The sequence below is a fragment of the Anopheles funestus genome, chromosome 2RL (assembly GCF_943734845.2).
Source record: "Anopheles funestus chromosome 2RL, idAnoFuneDA-416_04, whole genome shotgun sequence".
NCBI lineage: Eukaryota > Metazoa > Arthropoda > Insecta > Diptera > Culicidae > Anopheles > Anopheles funestus.
This window is the reverse complement of record NC_064598.1, coordinates 50,026,008-50,040,778: the sequence shown is the minus strand read 5'-3', so window position 1 is coordinate 50,040,778 and position 14,771 is coordinate 50,026,008. Positions and strand designations below refer to the sequence as shown.

The following is a 14,771-nucleotide window of genomic DNA, read 5'->3' as shown; positions in this document are numbered from 1 at the left end:
CACCGTCACGTACATAGTGCCCGTTAGAAAGTGTTAGAAAAGAGGAAGACGAAGAAAGGACAATTTTTTAAAACCCCAATTTCGGCAAGCCTTCCTGCACATGCCGAATAATGTTACTGAGCAGCAGGATCGGAACAAGTGTGTACGATCTACTACTACTGCCACTGTTGCAGCGCGACGATGTTGCTCTTGCTGAAGCCGCTGGTCCACTCACTACTACGGTTCACGGTGCTGTGACGTGCTTGTCGTCGTTGTCGCTAGCCGGACTCGCAAACCAGGCCACGGTCGCGGGCCTGCCACTGTTCGAAGGTGCTGACCACTGTCAGCTGCTACTGGCGCACGAAGCGCTTGCCTGTCGTCCGACACACTTTGCGACCGGTGGTGCCGGTGGTTCATCTCCGTGCGGCAAAAGCTCGATCAACGAAGCTTACTACAATCTGGACAAATTGTTCGCGTAGTTGCGCCTCTGCGAAGTGTGTGGTAAAACTGTGCTGTGCAAAACAAAAAAGTTAAAAACCAAATCCCTAAAACGAAAACGTGTTACTCGCTCACATTTGGTGTCGTGTCGTTAGTTGTGCGGAAAAGAATTTGAAAGAGTGAAATAAAAAGCGTGTAATGCCAGTGAGGTTCGTTTGGTGCAACAATTAGATGCGAAAGATCGCAATAACAAATCAAGTGTGTGCATTTTCGATCCCGGTGTGTTGCGAAGTGGTGTTTGGTGAAAAGCGAATTGTGGTGATTGGAAAAGCAAAAATTAAGAGCCTGTCGGTGGAATCATAATCAAAAGCGTGATCGTAAAATCGGTTCACTCTGCGTGTGTGCAATTTTTGTTATATTGGTGATTGAGCAAGCAGGAAGGTGTGTGAGTGAGTGAAAAGTATTATTGATCGCGGAAAAAGATCACTGTGATTTTTGTGTGCGTTCCGTTGTTTTCTGTGGAGTGCACCGTGCAACAGGGGGACGTGTATTAAAGTGATTGAAACTAAGCCAATACCCGGGAGATCAAGGGAGAAGAAGCGAATAGTTGGAGACAAGAGATACAGACAGCAGAGATTATTAAACAACAGCAAAGAAGAAAAGAAATCCCTCGTCCTAAGCAAACAGCGAACCAGCAGCGATCGATCGCCCAACAAACCGGCCACCCTTATGAAAAAGTACTTTCTCAACAAAATGTCCACCGGCAAGCGTCTGGCGAAGCGCTCGATCGTGGGTACGCGCGTCTGTGCGCCCGGGACCGACGGTATCTGGTACTCGGGCAAGATAGAGTTCGTCAAAACGGCCACGGACCAGCAGAAGGAGGCGCCGGCCCGTACCGGTACAGGTAGCAGCAACGGTGGCAACTTCCTGCCCGGGTTGACTACGCCCGCCCGCTATACCGTGCTGTTCGATAACATGAAGGACGGGGCACGGCTCGGATTGGTTCGAGAGTTCCGTGAAACCGAGCTGATCGGGCGCGGCTTTCGGACGATCGCCGATGTGAAGCTGAAACCGGGCCAGAAGGTATTCCTCACGTACAACGGGCGTGAGAATGCTGGCGAGGTGATCGCACACGACGATCTGAAGGACGAAGTGAAGGTGCGCATTGCCGGTGCGACGAACGGTGCTGCTCAAGAGGTTAGTAAGAGATTTGAGATTTTGTTACCCTTTTTCCACCTGGCAGGAGGAGGCATTTTTTTGGATTTTGGACAACACAATGAGTTGGAAATCATTTTTCATTTGTCCTTAAATATCAATCTGAATTATATCTCGTTTATTGTAAGTCTGCTGCTTTGTAATCAAACTTGGAATATATTCTCCTATGCGAGATATTTATCTCACATATTCAAAGGTTTATCAGAATCAGTTCTGGATTTCGACAACTCTGAGTCAGACAATTTAATCTTTCTCCAATAATTTAACAATAGCCATTGATTCCCGTGAGAATTAAAGAATTCTATTTGCTTGAATTTTAAGATCTCCACAGGCAAAGATAATACCCAGAAAAAAACGGGTGTCCTTTCTCAAAGATCCCCTTAAGGGCAGCAAAAGGGTGTGCGAGTTCTTGAGAAATTCTATTTCTTCCACATATATATTTGACTTTATCGTACCCAATTTTCACTGTTACTATTTACTACATTGCACGAGCGCAGTATGCTCGTGCAAGTCGTCCCTACTTCACATACAAACCTATGTGAGTGTAACTCGCAAAACTAGGTCAAGGAGAAGCGCGACTCGTTACCAACTCTACCTATCTTTGCGTTTACATACGAAGAAGAACAACAGCACCAACAAAACACATCCAAAAAACGGGGGCAGACTGATCATTTAGCTGGTGTGAGTAGACGGGAAAGATTAAAACACAATAGAAGGATCTTCCCTGTCGCTGCGATAGAAAGAGATAGCGAATAGCCTAGCGCTTTGCAAATAGATTCAATATGGCCGGTTGCCTCTAGAATGGGTGCACGAATCCACTGTAACGCGTTACACCGAGATATGGCAGATGTAAAAAAGTAGGTCAATCCTCCTTCCAGTCCCAATCGAGCACCCGAAGCAAGTGCATGCGCGCACGCCTGCCCGTGTGTGCCCGTGCGCTTCAATGTATGGGTGCGCCTGGAGGGTAAAAGGAATAAAATGCTTCGTTTTCGCAGTACCACAAAAACGGGAAGTGAGAAAATGGTGCGTGCGCGTTATTGTCCTTGTTTTCTTTCTTTTTTTTTGGTACTGCAAACTCAAACATTAATGGGGATCGTTCCCATTTGTGACCTAATTCTGGGTAGGTGTATATACAGGAAAACCAAACCCCAACATACTAACCGAACCTACGCTAACAAACACCATGTAAATCCCTTCGTTTGTTTGCTGAAACAATGCTGCATACTGCTGGAATGTAATCAAAACTATGGGGGTTTTGTTGGATTCATTCCCAGAATTCCACGTTTGCTTTCGATTCGTACTATCAAATCAATCTTTAGGGGAGAGTATTATTTTTTAGATTGTGGCTTTTGCACCAGGAAAATAGGGCGCTTGCTCCGAACTTAGCAAGGATTTTGTTCAACTCGAAAAAAACACTTGTAACTCACACGGTCAGGTCCTGGCAACATTGTTGAAATATAGGTTAAGGTCGAAATAAGGTCAAAGCAAAGAGGAGGACAGATATTGGTAGCGAACGAAGCGAAGAGACATGATTGCACGCGAGATATTATGTGAATAAGATGCTCGTGTAATACGAAGCACCAGGAGCCTCCATCGTGTGGGCAAACCTTGGCCAGAGGACATAGTAAGCAGTTTGCAGTTTTCCAGGTCACGGTAGTTTCGGTGGATTCAATTTTATATACCTTGATGTGCTTGATTTTATAAAACCGGGTTATCCAGTAAGTTGGTTTGGTGTAAGTGTGCTGTGTGGGTGTTTTCTGTGTCCCTGCACGTTCTCCCTGAACGTGTCCTTTTTTGGGCATCAACTCTGCCAAGGGTAAGTTTTGCCGTTCCCATGTTTCGATGCAAAAGTGGCTCAAAAATTGGGGCAAACTAATTTTGTAAGTTTTTGATTGGCTGGCTTGGCAGTGATTTTGATGTGGCATATTGATTAAACGATGGTTGACGTGTGACAGCAAACAAACAATCCCTAGTAAAGGCAAAAACCTGTCCACAAAATGCATGCATGCAAACCGTATGCCTATCGATAGCATTGGCCACGTCCAATTGAATAAATCTAAACCAAAAGGCGCACGGGTTCATTCCTCCAGCGGGCGTGCACCACGGGCCATGTGAAGTATTACTTTCCTTTGTTTGCCTGTGTCCCATTTTTGTACTCCATCCGTATACATTCGTTATGTTATTGAACTCGACCTTTTTGTTTAACGTCTGTTTTTTGCATTCTTCGTTTAGTTGGTGCTTTTTGCCTTTTTTGCTTCTGTCATTTTGTACGATCCTCCATGCACCCTGTTTTCGTGTATCGCGCAGTTCATCGCTCGCAATCGTATAACCGATCAATCGCGATCGTTTGATAGGCGGCGCTCATGGACGATCGCCGATCGTCGACCCGTATGTTCATTGATCTGTCGGGTTTTGCGCGATGTCCACGGTAGGCTTCGGTCAACTGTCAGCCACACTGTGAACCGATCGATTACTGGCGTTGCAAATGAGTAGCAGAAAAAAACATGTCATGCTGTAACCCATTTATAAGCAAATGTGAGTAAATAGGTAATTTAAAATTTAAAACATGCTACCCGCTCTCTAATTACACAATTTAATTACCTCGGTCATGTATGTTTCATTTCGGATTTCAATAATAAACAAGCAATCGCAGTTTTACTATGTTCCCTGTTTTGTTATTCTCTAATGTGCCTTTCTCACACAGTTTTGGTTCTAATTTTCTTCACTACGTGACGCTCGTGAATTGACGTTTTATCAAGTCACCGAACGATGCACATTCAATTGCATGTGTGTGTGTTTTCCTTTATCACGCCTTGCGTTATCGATGATAGAGCAACAAAACTCATCATTAGACTGCAGGCGCGATGCAATGTGTTAATTATTATTCCATGTTTTTTTTGTTGCTTACAAATACTCCCACACACTACCTACACTGCACTTACAGCGTTATCACGCATACAAAATAACTACTCACTGCCTGGTCGGTTCCTAATAAATTGTCCTCATACGTGGTAACAGGCAGCGAAGGAAGCGGTATCTTATGGGTCGCGGAGACGATGGTGTTTTTGCTATTTTTATCGATAAACGCACCCACACAAATGCGACGAATGCAGAAATCATCCGGCCGTTACGAGGTGACCGTTACGGTGCGTTACGACGGTTGTGCAGGAAGGTGCGAGAATGTATTTGCTTCCATCATTGTGTTGCGTTGTCGATCGCCGCCGACCATCTCAGCCGCCCTGTGTCCACTTCTTTTTATTGTCTTCTACTTCTCCACCCGGTTTTTCCTACGCCTCGCCACTCCTGTACCGCAGGATCGTTAAATCTTGTACATGCACCGCCATTTGACTGATTGCAATTTGGATCGTTGTGAATGTCACCAAGTCGAAGACTCGCTCATATTTGCTCTGTTTGACGGAATTGCACTTGTTTTCTTCTCGTGGGCTTACTTCATTCGCTGCTATCATCATATGGCTGTCTGTCATACTATCTCGCTTTGTCCCAAATGCCATTCAGAATGCCATCTCGCCGTCACCCCGTCACACTTAAATTTTGTTGTTTTTTTATGAATGTTTCTTCGATTTTTTTTTCGAATACTGTTTCGTAACCACCCGCTAATATTCATTTCGTGCTTCTTGTTTTGCTATATATGTTTATACATTTGTTTGTATGTCGTTGCGTTAGGGGGGCGACCCATGTCACCCCTTTCATCCGTTTGTGTCGTCGCCCACTGGTGCAGCTGATGGACGGGTCTGTCCTTCAAAAAATCCAATGACCGACCTTCAACTCGGTCGGAAAACCTCCACGGAGAATCGAGCGCACCCGGGACCGGCACAAAGCGTTTGCGACGGCGGTGACGGTCGTTATGCAGTTTTACAGATTGCGTTTTTTCTTGCTCGCTCGCCGGCACTCTTCTTCCATTACCGAATGTGGTTGTTTGCTTTGCAACAGCGAGTGTTTGCGTAAATTCGCTAAACAGTGCAACCGTTTCTAGCTGCGCGGTTTTATGTGCGATTGATTTAGCTTCTTCTTCTTCTTTGCACTCGGTGCACGGGGTTTGCCTTTTGCTAGGCGACAACAAAGAAATGATTGCAATAGAAGGTGATAAAGATATTTTCTAACGAGTGGTGCAACGGTCCATTCTGTTGTGTAGCACAATTGCAGCCATTTATCACGATCGGTGCTATTAATGTATAACCGCAAAATGTTCTAATATTAAATCCATCGGTAAATTATTAAAGCTACATTTCTTCGAATAAACGACCACGTATCCGCCGATAGCGAAAATAATGGGAAATAAATATCAATGAACCTTCTAGGGCGACGAGTCAATCCCTGGCTCCACGACAGGTTGCTGAAGCTATTTCCGTCCCTAGCGAATTGTATCCTACTTTTATCTTCTACTTCACACCATCTTGTGGCACGCTTACTCTCCACTGGTCAAGTGGTTTTTTCCCCCTCAGCAGGAGAATGCGTTTTCCCATGACGTCAGAATGTGGGGGCCCAGTGACAGTTTCACCGGCACCGCGCACGCCAGCATTCATTGCGTATGATTATGGGGTTATTTTTAAACCAATCTTCCCACCCAGCGTCGTACACAGCAAACCACACAACACCTTGCAGTTTGAAGGCGAAGGCGTCTTATGGACGGTTTCATAGCTTCCCTCCTGCATGCATGCCTTCGGTTCGTTTTGCTCGCTTCTGTGCGTTGGAGAAAATCAACCACAACATTCAGTGGTCTTCTTTTGCATTCGGCGTATCCCGGTGCTATTTATACACTAAGCGGTGTGCGTAGGGACATACGCTTGAGGCGATGAATCGCCAATAAACAGCAAACAGTTGATATCTTAATATAAAGCAAATGAACAGCGAAACGCGTGACAATAGCCAAGTTTTTGTGGACCAATTTCTTTCACATGAATTTCCAAACAAATCTAGCCAATGGCGCTTTTTTAATGTAATATAAATTTTACTTAACATTATTTAAGCTAAATAATCACTACACAAACATGAATTATCTGTCCGAATGTTTACCACCAGATAGGAGAAAGATTAATCCCAGATAAGGTATTTTGAGGTTTGCGAACAAATTATGTGTGCTTTGTAATGGAAATGAGACAACTACCGCCGTTTAACCGCAATACAACAAAGTACACACGAATGGCAATAAATTTCCATCCTGCTGCTTCGATGGTGGTACAAATGGCAATAGCGATTAATACTAGGCTTCACTGCACTTTGGCTGTTGCTCTAAATAAAATATCATCTGGATAGTTCGGCCTACGAGACGAACCGACAAACCACTCGGTGTCCGGTGTGGTGAGGCATTGATGCGATCATTCATTTTGTCCGGCACTCATGGTCGAGCTCTCCATGACCTTTACGCAATGTTTTTTAGCGCGACATTTTAGCACGAATGACAGGTTTTTTTTACCTTCCTTTCGTTGAAGCCTGATTTCCTCCTGTTCCTAAAAAGGGCAAGGTCTTTTCAACGGCTGATGGGGACGAATCGTAAAACAAAACAGTGAGAGAAAGAAAACGAAACTGAAACGAACAAGCTCACAATGAATTTAGGTTTCGATAACCGACAAGATGCGCTTAAATTATACTCATTTTAATGTGCTTTTAAAAGAGGTACAACATTTTGAAGAAACACAAAAACAAGTCTCTCAACGAGACTGCAAGGATAACATATTGGGAATGCCCAAGGTGCTTACGTCATCGTGTTCATCCATCGCGTCCGGGTGAATCGATCAGCGTCATGTTTTATTTTTCGCATCATGGTTACCGGTTTGCTGAGGAAACTGAGCACAAATACTCGCTACTGCCGCTTGAAATCGCCTTGAAAGTGGTCCGAATCTCCGCACTCCATAGGGTTTTGATAGTACGTGACGACGGCACTTGTTGTTGTGTTTTTTTCTGCTGCTTGCTGCTCGAGTAGTAGTGGTTCGCGGTAGCACAAAATCACGAAACCGAACTCGTGGAGAATCGACAAGACCTTGAGGTAGTCCGGCCGACCCGGTCGACAAAAGCAAAAATCGCATTTTAAATACGACCATTCTCAAAAAGGCCGCAGAACTACACCCTTTTGCATAATACAGCGGTGATCCACGGTTGGGGATGATCGTTGAGATGTGTGTGAGGAGCATGAGATCGTGACACGATACGCGAATGTAAACAAACCAATTGGCAATACCGATCCGAACCGCGAACCACGTCGCACGTCCGAACGCGGAAGGATTGGGAATGAATTAGTGATGAACATCGAACGAACTGTAGAAGCCGTACACGCGCGTAACTCTACCTTTGTTCGGCTGTATTTGAGCCGTTTCTCTATCTTAATCGTTCGATAAAGTTTTGCGAATATGCGTACCGTTCCGTTTGTTCCCGGTTTTGCCCCAGTAAACCCAGCTCTTATCGTGTAAAGCGATGGGCAAGGTTTGTTGGACTTTTGCGGACTGTTTTAAATGACGCAGTTGGTTCTGTTTATTTATGACGCCACGTACCATACCATACGGGCTTCATTCATCGCTGCTGATATTATGATAATAAGCCGGGATCGATACATCAGGTCGGGAGGGTAACTACCCCTTTAGGCGTGCTTCATCCAAGGCGAGCGAGCCTTGAGCCTTAATTAGCCTACGGACCTGGTCGGTTAAAAAATAAAACAGCAAGAAAAAAACCGTATTTTTTATTCACTCACACTACGAGCCATCCGTGTTCGTGCGATAGTGAAGAGTGGCGCCGAACGCGAGGTCATTAGTTTTGCGAAATTTGCGACCAAAACAGAGAACGAACAAAAATGATACCATCGACATATTTGTTGCCTCGAATCGCCCCGTTGCAACGTTGTTTGTTTCATCTCCCTATGGCTACCAGTTGACCTCTAAAATTAATATTTCGTTTCTAGCGTGTGCTTCTGTACGTTGGTTATTATTATGTTTCGCTTGCTTTTTTTGGTTTTTGCTACTGTACAATACATTTTTGAAAGTGCGTGCGCAGCCTTCACTACGCTAGCAGGCGATGGAATCACCTTTTGCCCAACATAACGGAACCCCTAGTGGTGGAATGTGTGTTGCCACTGTAAATTTGCATCAGACATTAAAAATTACGGAAGAAATAGAGCAGCTTTTGAGGTTTTGATTTCGAAACCGGTTCAACTACTCGATTTGATCACCTTCATTCCATGGTCAAATCGTAACTTCATCCCTTCGAGAGTAGCAAAACTGCAATGCAAACAAATAGCCAACCGAATCATTCTACATTCTACCCAGACGATTTAAAAATGTTTTTTGTTGTTGTTATTTTATGCCACCTCTTATAGAAAACCCTATGACACCCAGTTGGTGCGTAAACAATCGGCTAAGTTACCGGGCGTTACTCGCCTTCTTTTAGTGTGTGGGCAACGGCAAGCAAAACTACAGCGTCATACGCAATGCGATTGTTGAGCTGGAGCAGTTTTTCTTCCTACTGCCGTCTTGCTCACACTGTCGAAGAGAACCGTTGTTCACAGCACACCGGCCGGCCGGCTTCTCGTTGGGGGAAGTACGGCGTATGATTGTTGTTGATGACGATGTGGCGAGAACCGTCCGCGGCGTAAGTTGCGCAAACAATTTCGCATACACACACATACAGGCGTCTACATACAATAATACAATCGAATGACCGAGAACCGAGTGTCTACATGTAAGAAGGGGTTTCGTGATAAGGGAAGCTTCATGTTGCCCTCGGCACGCGGAAGAGTGCGTCCATGTGTACGTGTATGACGTCAGCAGACGCGGACATACATAGTTTGTTTTCTTAAGCTGTTAGATAGTTTTTTTTAAGTTTTACATCTCTTTTTTGTCGACCACCGAAAACAATCACCCCCTCCCCCTATGGCCGTAAAACTTAGAAACCACCCTTAGACACAGTGACAGCGTTATCATTCGTTGTTTGCCGGCCTTGAAAAACAATATAAGGTCCACAGAGCTTCTTCTAGTTCTTACTTCTTGTGTACCAATTTGGGGGTGGTGGGATGAGGTTGTTTTAGTGCGTGCGTGTGTGTGTGTCAGTTTGTCATGTTTAAGGGAGTTCCTACTCCAGTTTTGGAGCGACTGTGGCTGCCACTCCCCAAGCGCGATGAACGTACGCAACTCAAAATGAAGCACAGTTTGGGCTGCGTACGTTGCTTGATCATGCGCACTGAGCATGCCGAACGTCGCCTACTATTCAAGCCGAACCGGTTGCCGATAGTTCCAAGGTCGGTTGGATCGATCGAGGATTCGATCACGACCGGGCCCCGAAGATGACGATCGCATCCGTAATAAAAAAAGCAACATGTCAGTCATATTAAAATTCAATCTCTAGTGACTCCCGGTGCAGCCAAAACGCGATTGCCCAACGGCGTTGGCTTTGTTTGTTGCTGGCTGGCTGTATTTTTAGTTTCGCTTCACATTCACCGTACCGGTAGAACGTACGGGAAGGTAGAACCGCACCCACACGCACACATACACTAGCGCACTCTTGGCCGCACATGTAAATAAACCCAAACGGCGATGATTATTACCATCAACATCATCCCCGAAACGCCGGCATCTACAACTCGCCCTCACGAAGTACAGAATGTTGGACCGCTGCCACAGCAGTATTGACCACCGGCCGGCTTTAGGGCGTTTGTGTGTGTTGGTGTTTTGATTCTTAACCCATTCTCATCATCATACGCCGGTCGCGCGGATCGCGCACGGATGCTCATTCTTTCGCTTGATTACGGGCAGTTTGTGCTCGCGTTTTTTTCCTTCTCTTCCCTCACCCCACTATGTTTATTAAGCCGAGAAAGACGAATGGAGTGGCAAGCAATAGGATACAACCTTTTGTATAACCAGCAACTAACCAGTCCCTTCGCTGCTGTCGATGATGTGCCCTTTGTCCGATTGCGTGTACTTGCGTTGTGTTGCTGCGCAATGTCACACCAACACGTTTGTTAGTCTCGCAATTACATGCCCGTCGGTTGGTTGAGAAATGAATTCATGTGTTTCGGCGTGTGATGCGCGAGGGTGTGTATTATTAAGGGTGAGCTGATCACCGAACGGTTCACGCACACATGTGAAAGAACGACCGCGCGCGCGCGCGTTCCAATAGGCGTCATTGGTGGCGTGTGGAATTCCAATGTTCGTGAGCCTTGTACAAATATCTACGCAATAAATGACGTGCTTAAGCGTCAGTTTGCATCATTGATTGCATTCAACGGAGCAAAAATACAAAAGTATGGACACTTCTTATGTGATTGAAATTTAGAACCTTCTAACTCTAGTGTAAATAGCTCACCATGCTGAGCCCGGATTAGTGAGTAAATTTTCCTACCCATTACAACATCAACTTGCCCATCATGGGCCCAATGTTTCAGACCGGTGCTGATCCAAATGATTGACGACTACCGGCAAACGGCAACGGAACGCACGTAACACGCCCCTTCATAACGCTTTTGAAGGAGTCTCCCGCCCGGAAGTGTTATGACTAGTTTCGTTCACTTCGTTTCGTTGGTTCCGGTGTTGGTTTGACAGACCGGTATGAAAATAATACTCCACCCGAACCGATCACCCTTCGGTGGGGTGAGAAAAAAAAGAGAAATGATTGCTACTTTCACCATTCCGAACCTTTTTGGCGGGGGAAAACAAATGAGGAGATTTTAGGCGCGAAGTGGGACTTTGATAGGAATGATTTTGTTGAAAAATCACCATTAAGCCATTACTGTATGCTTACTTAACATAAGCTCTACGCTTGACCAACATAATGATTCTGTAAGCAAATCATATAAAACAGTCAAGTTGAATGATACTCCAATAACACAATATAAGCTAAAACAAACGGTTTAATTTGCGCGTTTAATGTAATGATTTGTAGATTCACTCACTGATTACACACTTCCGGTGTGACGTGACAGTAAGGGAACCACTTTCTTGCTACAGCAGCAGGTGAGTAAGGATCCAAGGCGCGCTCAGCGATGCGCATCAGCGACTCCCGACAAAAAGCTTCCTGTTGCGCATGAAGGGGACAAGCGCCGTGCCGCTTGAATTTACATCCTTTGCATGCACCTGAATGTGTGTTTGTCACTTTCCCCCTATTTTTGTTGCTGTACGGAAATAGTTTATTTGCTTCGAAACTAATGCTATTTACATTGCATGTCGATTGTTTGTTTCGTATATTTTTTTCCTTTCGAAATTTGTTTTTGTTTTCAACGATATCTCAAGTGTTGCATTTTAGTTTGAAAATGAATTATCGTTACGATCGTTTCACTTGTAGGGAAAGACAGTCGAGAAGTTTTTTGTCTCTGATTCCGTATATCGACTGTATACTTTTATGTTGTTAGTTACATTTTTTTTTAATAGAATCAACTCTTTAGTCGATGAAATGTTCAAGAAAATGTGGATAAAAACAAGTTATTTACAAATTCTAATTTTATACAATTTTGGGAACATAAGTCAAGAAGCATATAAATACATTTTATAATTCAGGAAACATGGAGTATGGTTAGAAGATTCAATACATCAATACAATTTAGAAAAGTACTAGAGAGAGAAGTGAAGTACAGCAAAGTACAAGTTCGCTATAAATAATTTTTTTGCATGCTGTCAATTTTAAGAAAGTTACGGTCGATCGTAGAACGATTGTAATTCTTAATATCAGCATAAATATGTTTCATCCCAGTTGACGTATATTTGTTGTGAACATAAAAAATAAACATTTACATCAGTATCATTAAAAAAATCAAAACAACATTAGTATCATAATGATGATAGCATGGAAAATGGGTTTTGGGTAGGAAAAACGAAACCATCGAATGAAGGAAACGAAATTGTTGAAAAAAAAGGCTAATTTTAATTTTACCGTTCCATGTCCCTTTGCTTTCGTCATGTAGCGAAAGGAAGTACCAGAAAAAAATAATTTCTAAACGCTGGGAAACATGCTTTTCCTCTACCCACCCTTTCCAAATGCCGATAAAATGATATGGAAAATACTCACACCGGCCTTCCTATTATGCTGCCAATGGGAAGCTCTGTCATGTTGGCAATAATGAGGCGAGTTTTAAGTTAAACAAAAAATAAAACACTTTGATAGAAAAAAAAATCGCCCCCACCACCCCCCAAAACACCATCTTCGTTAACCTGCTTAGATGATGGGAAAGAAAGTAGAGAGAACAAAATCAAACATTATGCGTAACTGCCGCGATCGTCTACGCACCGTCTCCGCTGTCAACGTCTGGACGCGCGATGCGCACAACTGTTGCGCGACCGGACGCCGAAGATAACGGTGTTTTTCGCTGTCATCTTTGAATTTGAAGAAGAGAGAAGAGAGAAAAAAAACCGCAAGACACAGACAGCCACACGCACACAGACAGTGATCGCGGGCCAGCTCATCATCGGCAATCGCGAGGGCACGCACTGTTGACGATGCGCGTAAATGCCCCAATCCAGCGCTACGTAGAGTCGAAAGCGAAGGTAGAAAACACTGGAGGCAACACTGGGACACGCCAAATACAACAACGCATCCAACGCCAACCCAGAAACCGTTGCTTTTTCGCGGCTGGCGTCGCTGCGTAGCCATTTCTAGACAACGTTTTTCCTCTGGCCAAACCCACCGACCGCTGCTTTTTCTCCGTTTTCTACCGACTTCTTGCGGGCGCGCCGTTTCCTAAGATTGCTTTCCCAGTCCGGCCCGGCAACCGTGGCGCGATGGAACTGTAAAAGCGGGTTTGGAATGAAAAGCTTTACATCGAATTTTAGATGCTTTGAATTTGAGGTCAACGCAACTGGAGTCGAAAAAAAATACACGGACACACACACACACATAAACATACACATCTAACATAATGCGTGCTATTCGCTATGAAAATCGGTGCGTAAAAAGACTTTCAAGTCTGATCTCAGGGCACGACGATGTACGATCCTTCATCAGTTCTTTAGCCGAACTTATATCTTGGCAGCCGTTATGGTTTGACTGCAGTTAAAAAAAACTTTGTGTTTTATGCTATAAAACACATATGTAACATTTTGTAATTTGTGATGTGCAAACCCAACTTCCACTTGATCGGTCACTTTCTGTGCGCGTTTTACTCACATCTCACTTATCGTATTTACGATGCAAACGACTTTCATTGCTAGCTTTCTCTCCGGGTGTCCATCAAATGAAGTCCATTTCGCGAACAGCAATGGAGATTTATCGCCTGTTGGTGGCCATGAATTTTGTGCACCGAAGCCATTTTGGATAAATGGCTACCTTTCATCTTCGACGGCGAAACTGTCCCTGTTGCATCGCTGTTGATCGTTGCCGCAATTGTTGTAACTATTTACGTTTCCCCTCCATAGTTGCAGTCAAACGGTGCTATAAGGAAATTATATAGCATTTCAAAATTTATTAGTAGCAACTTGTTTCCCCCCACTTTTCTGGCAAATCACCGTGATTTGTTTCACTGCTATCGTCTTAGTTGGGTTATGTAATTGCGCAGATCGCAACACTGGGAAGAGATAAAATGGTGATCGCTTCAGATCGTGGTAAAGAAAAGCTCCACGACCGCTGGAGAGCACAAGCTTTCCCAAGTATGGTTTCTACCTGCATCACCATCATTCCACCCTCCACCCCACCAGGGAGCCCGTTTTGCGTGCGATCATTGCGTACGCTGGAAATAACGGCACTTTGTGGCAATATAAAAAAAACTGAGAAGATACACACAGCCCCATGCACCTTTTCAACTGGCTTTTTCAAAACCGCGGGGATAAAGCGCTACAACGCTTCTTCAGCTGTAGTGATTTGATAGTTTGAGCGAGATGGTACGTGTGTGTGTGTGTGTTTTATTATTATTTTTCATTTGATTCCATGCTGCGCTTAATGTTATTCTTTTCATTTCACTTCGCAGCGAACCGCACCAGTCGTAATCAAACTTTCACCCGATTTTTGATTACAATATGTTCATTTTCTTACTCACGTTTTGACAACACGCACCAAATAAAAAAAAAACAAAGTTTAAAATAAAAACCCTTTCAACGGACGGCTAAAGCCTTGAGGCAGGGCATACAAAATGGCAGAAACCCTTTTCCGAAACGGTGCACAGTGTTGTTCGTGTTCATTTGGATAGACTATCTTAATGTTCCCTTAACCCTTAA

At 44.2% G+C, this 14,771-nt stretch overlaps 1 protein-coding gene across 1 annotated transcript in view; it reads left to right on the top strand.

Annotated features, from left to right (window-relative positions):
- Positions 1-1,146: 1,146 nt before the first annotated feature.
- The window catches only part of LOC125775059 (zinc finger protein 395), a 93,170-nt gene continuing 79,545 nt past the window's right edge, over positions 1,147-14,771 (top strand). The window contains exon 1 of the mRNA XM_049445527.1: positions 1,147-1,614. Within this exon, the coding sequence (XP_049301484.1) occupies positions 1,147-1,614 (468 nt within the window). The remainder of the gene's footprint in view (positions 1,615-14,771) is intronic.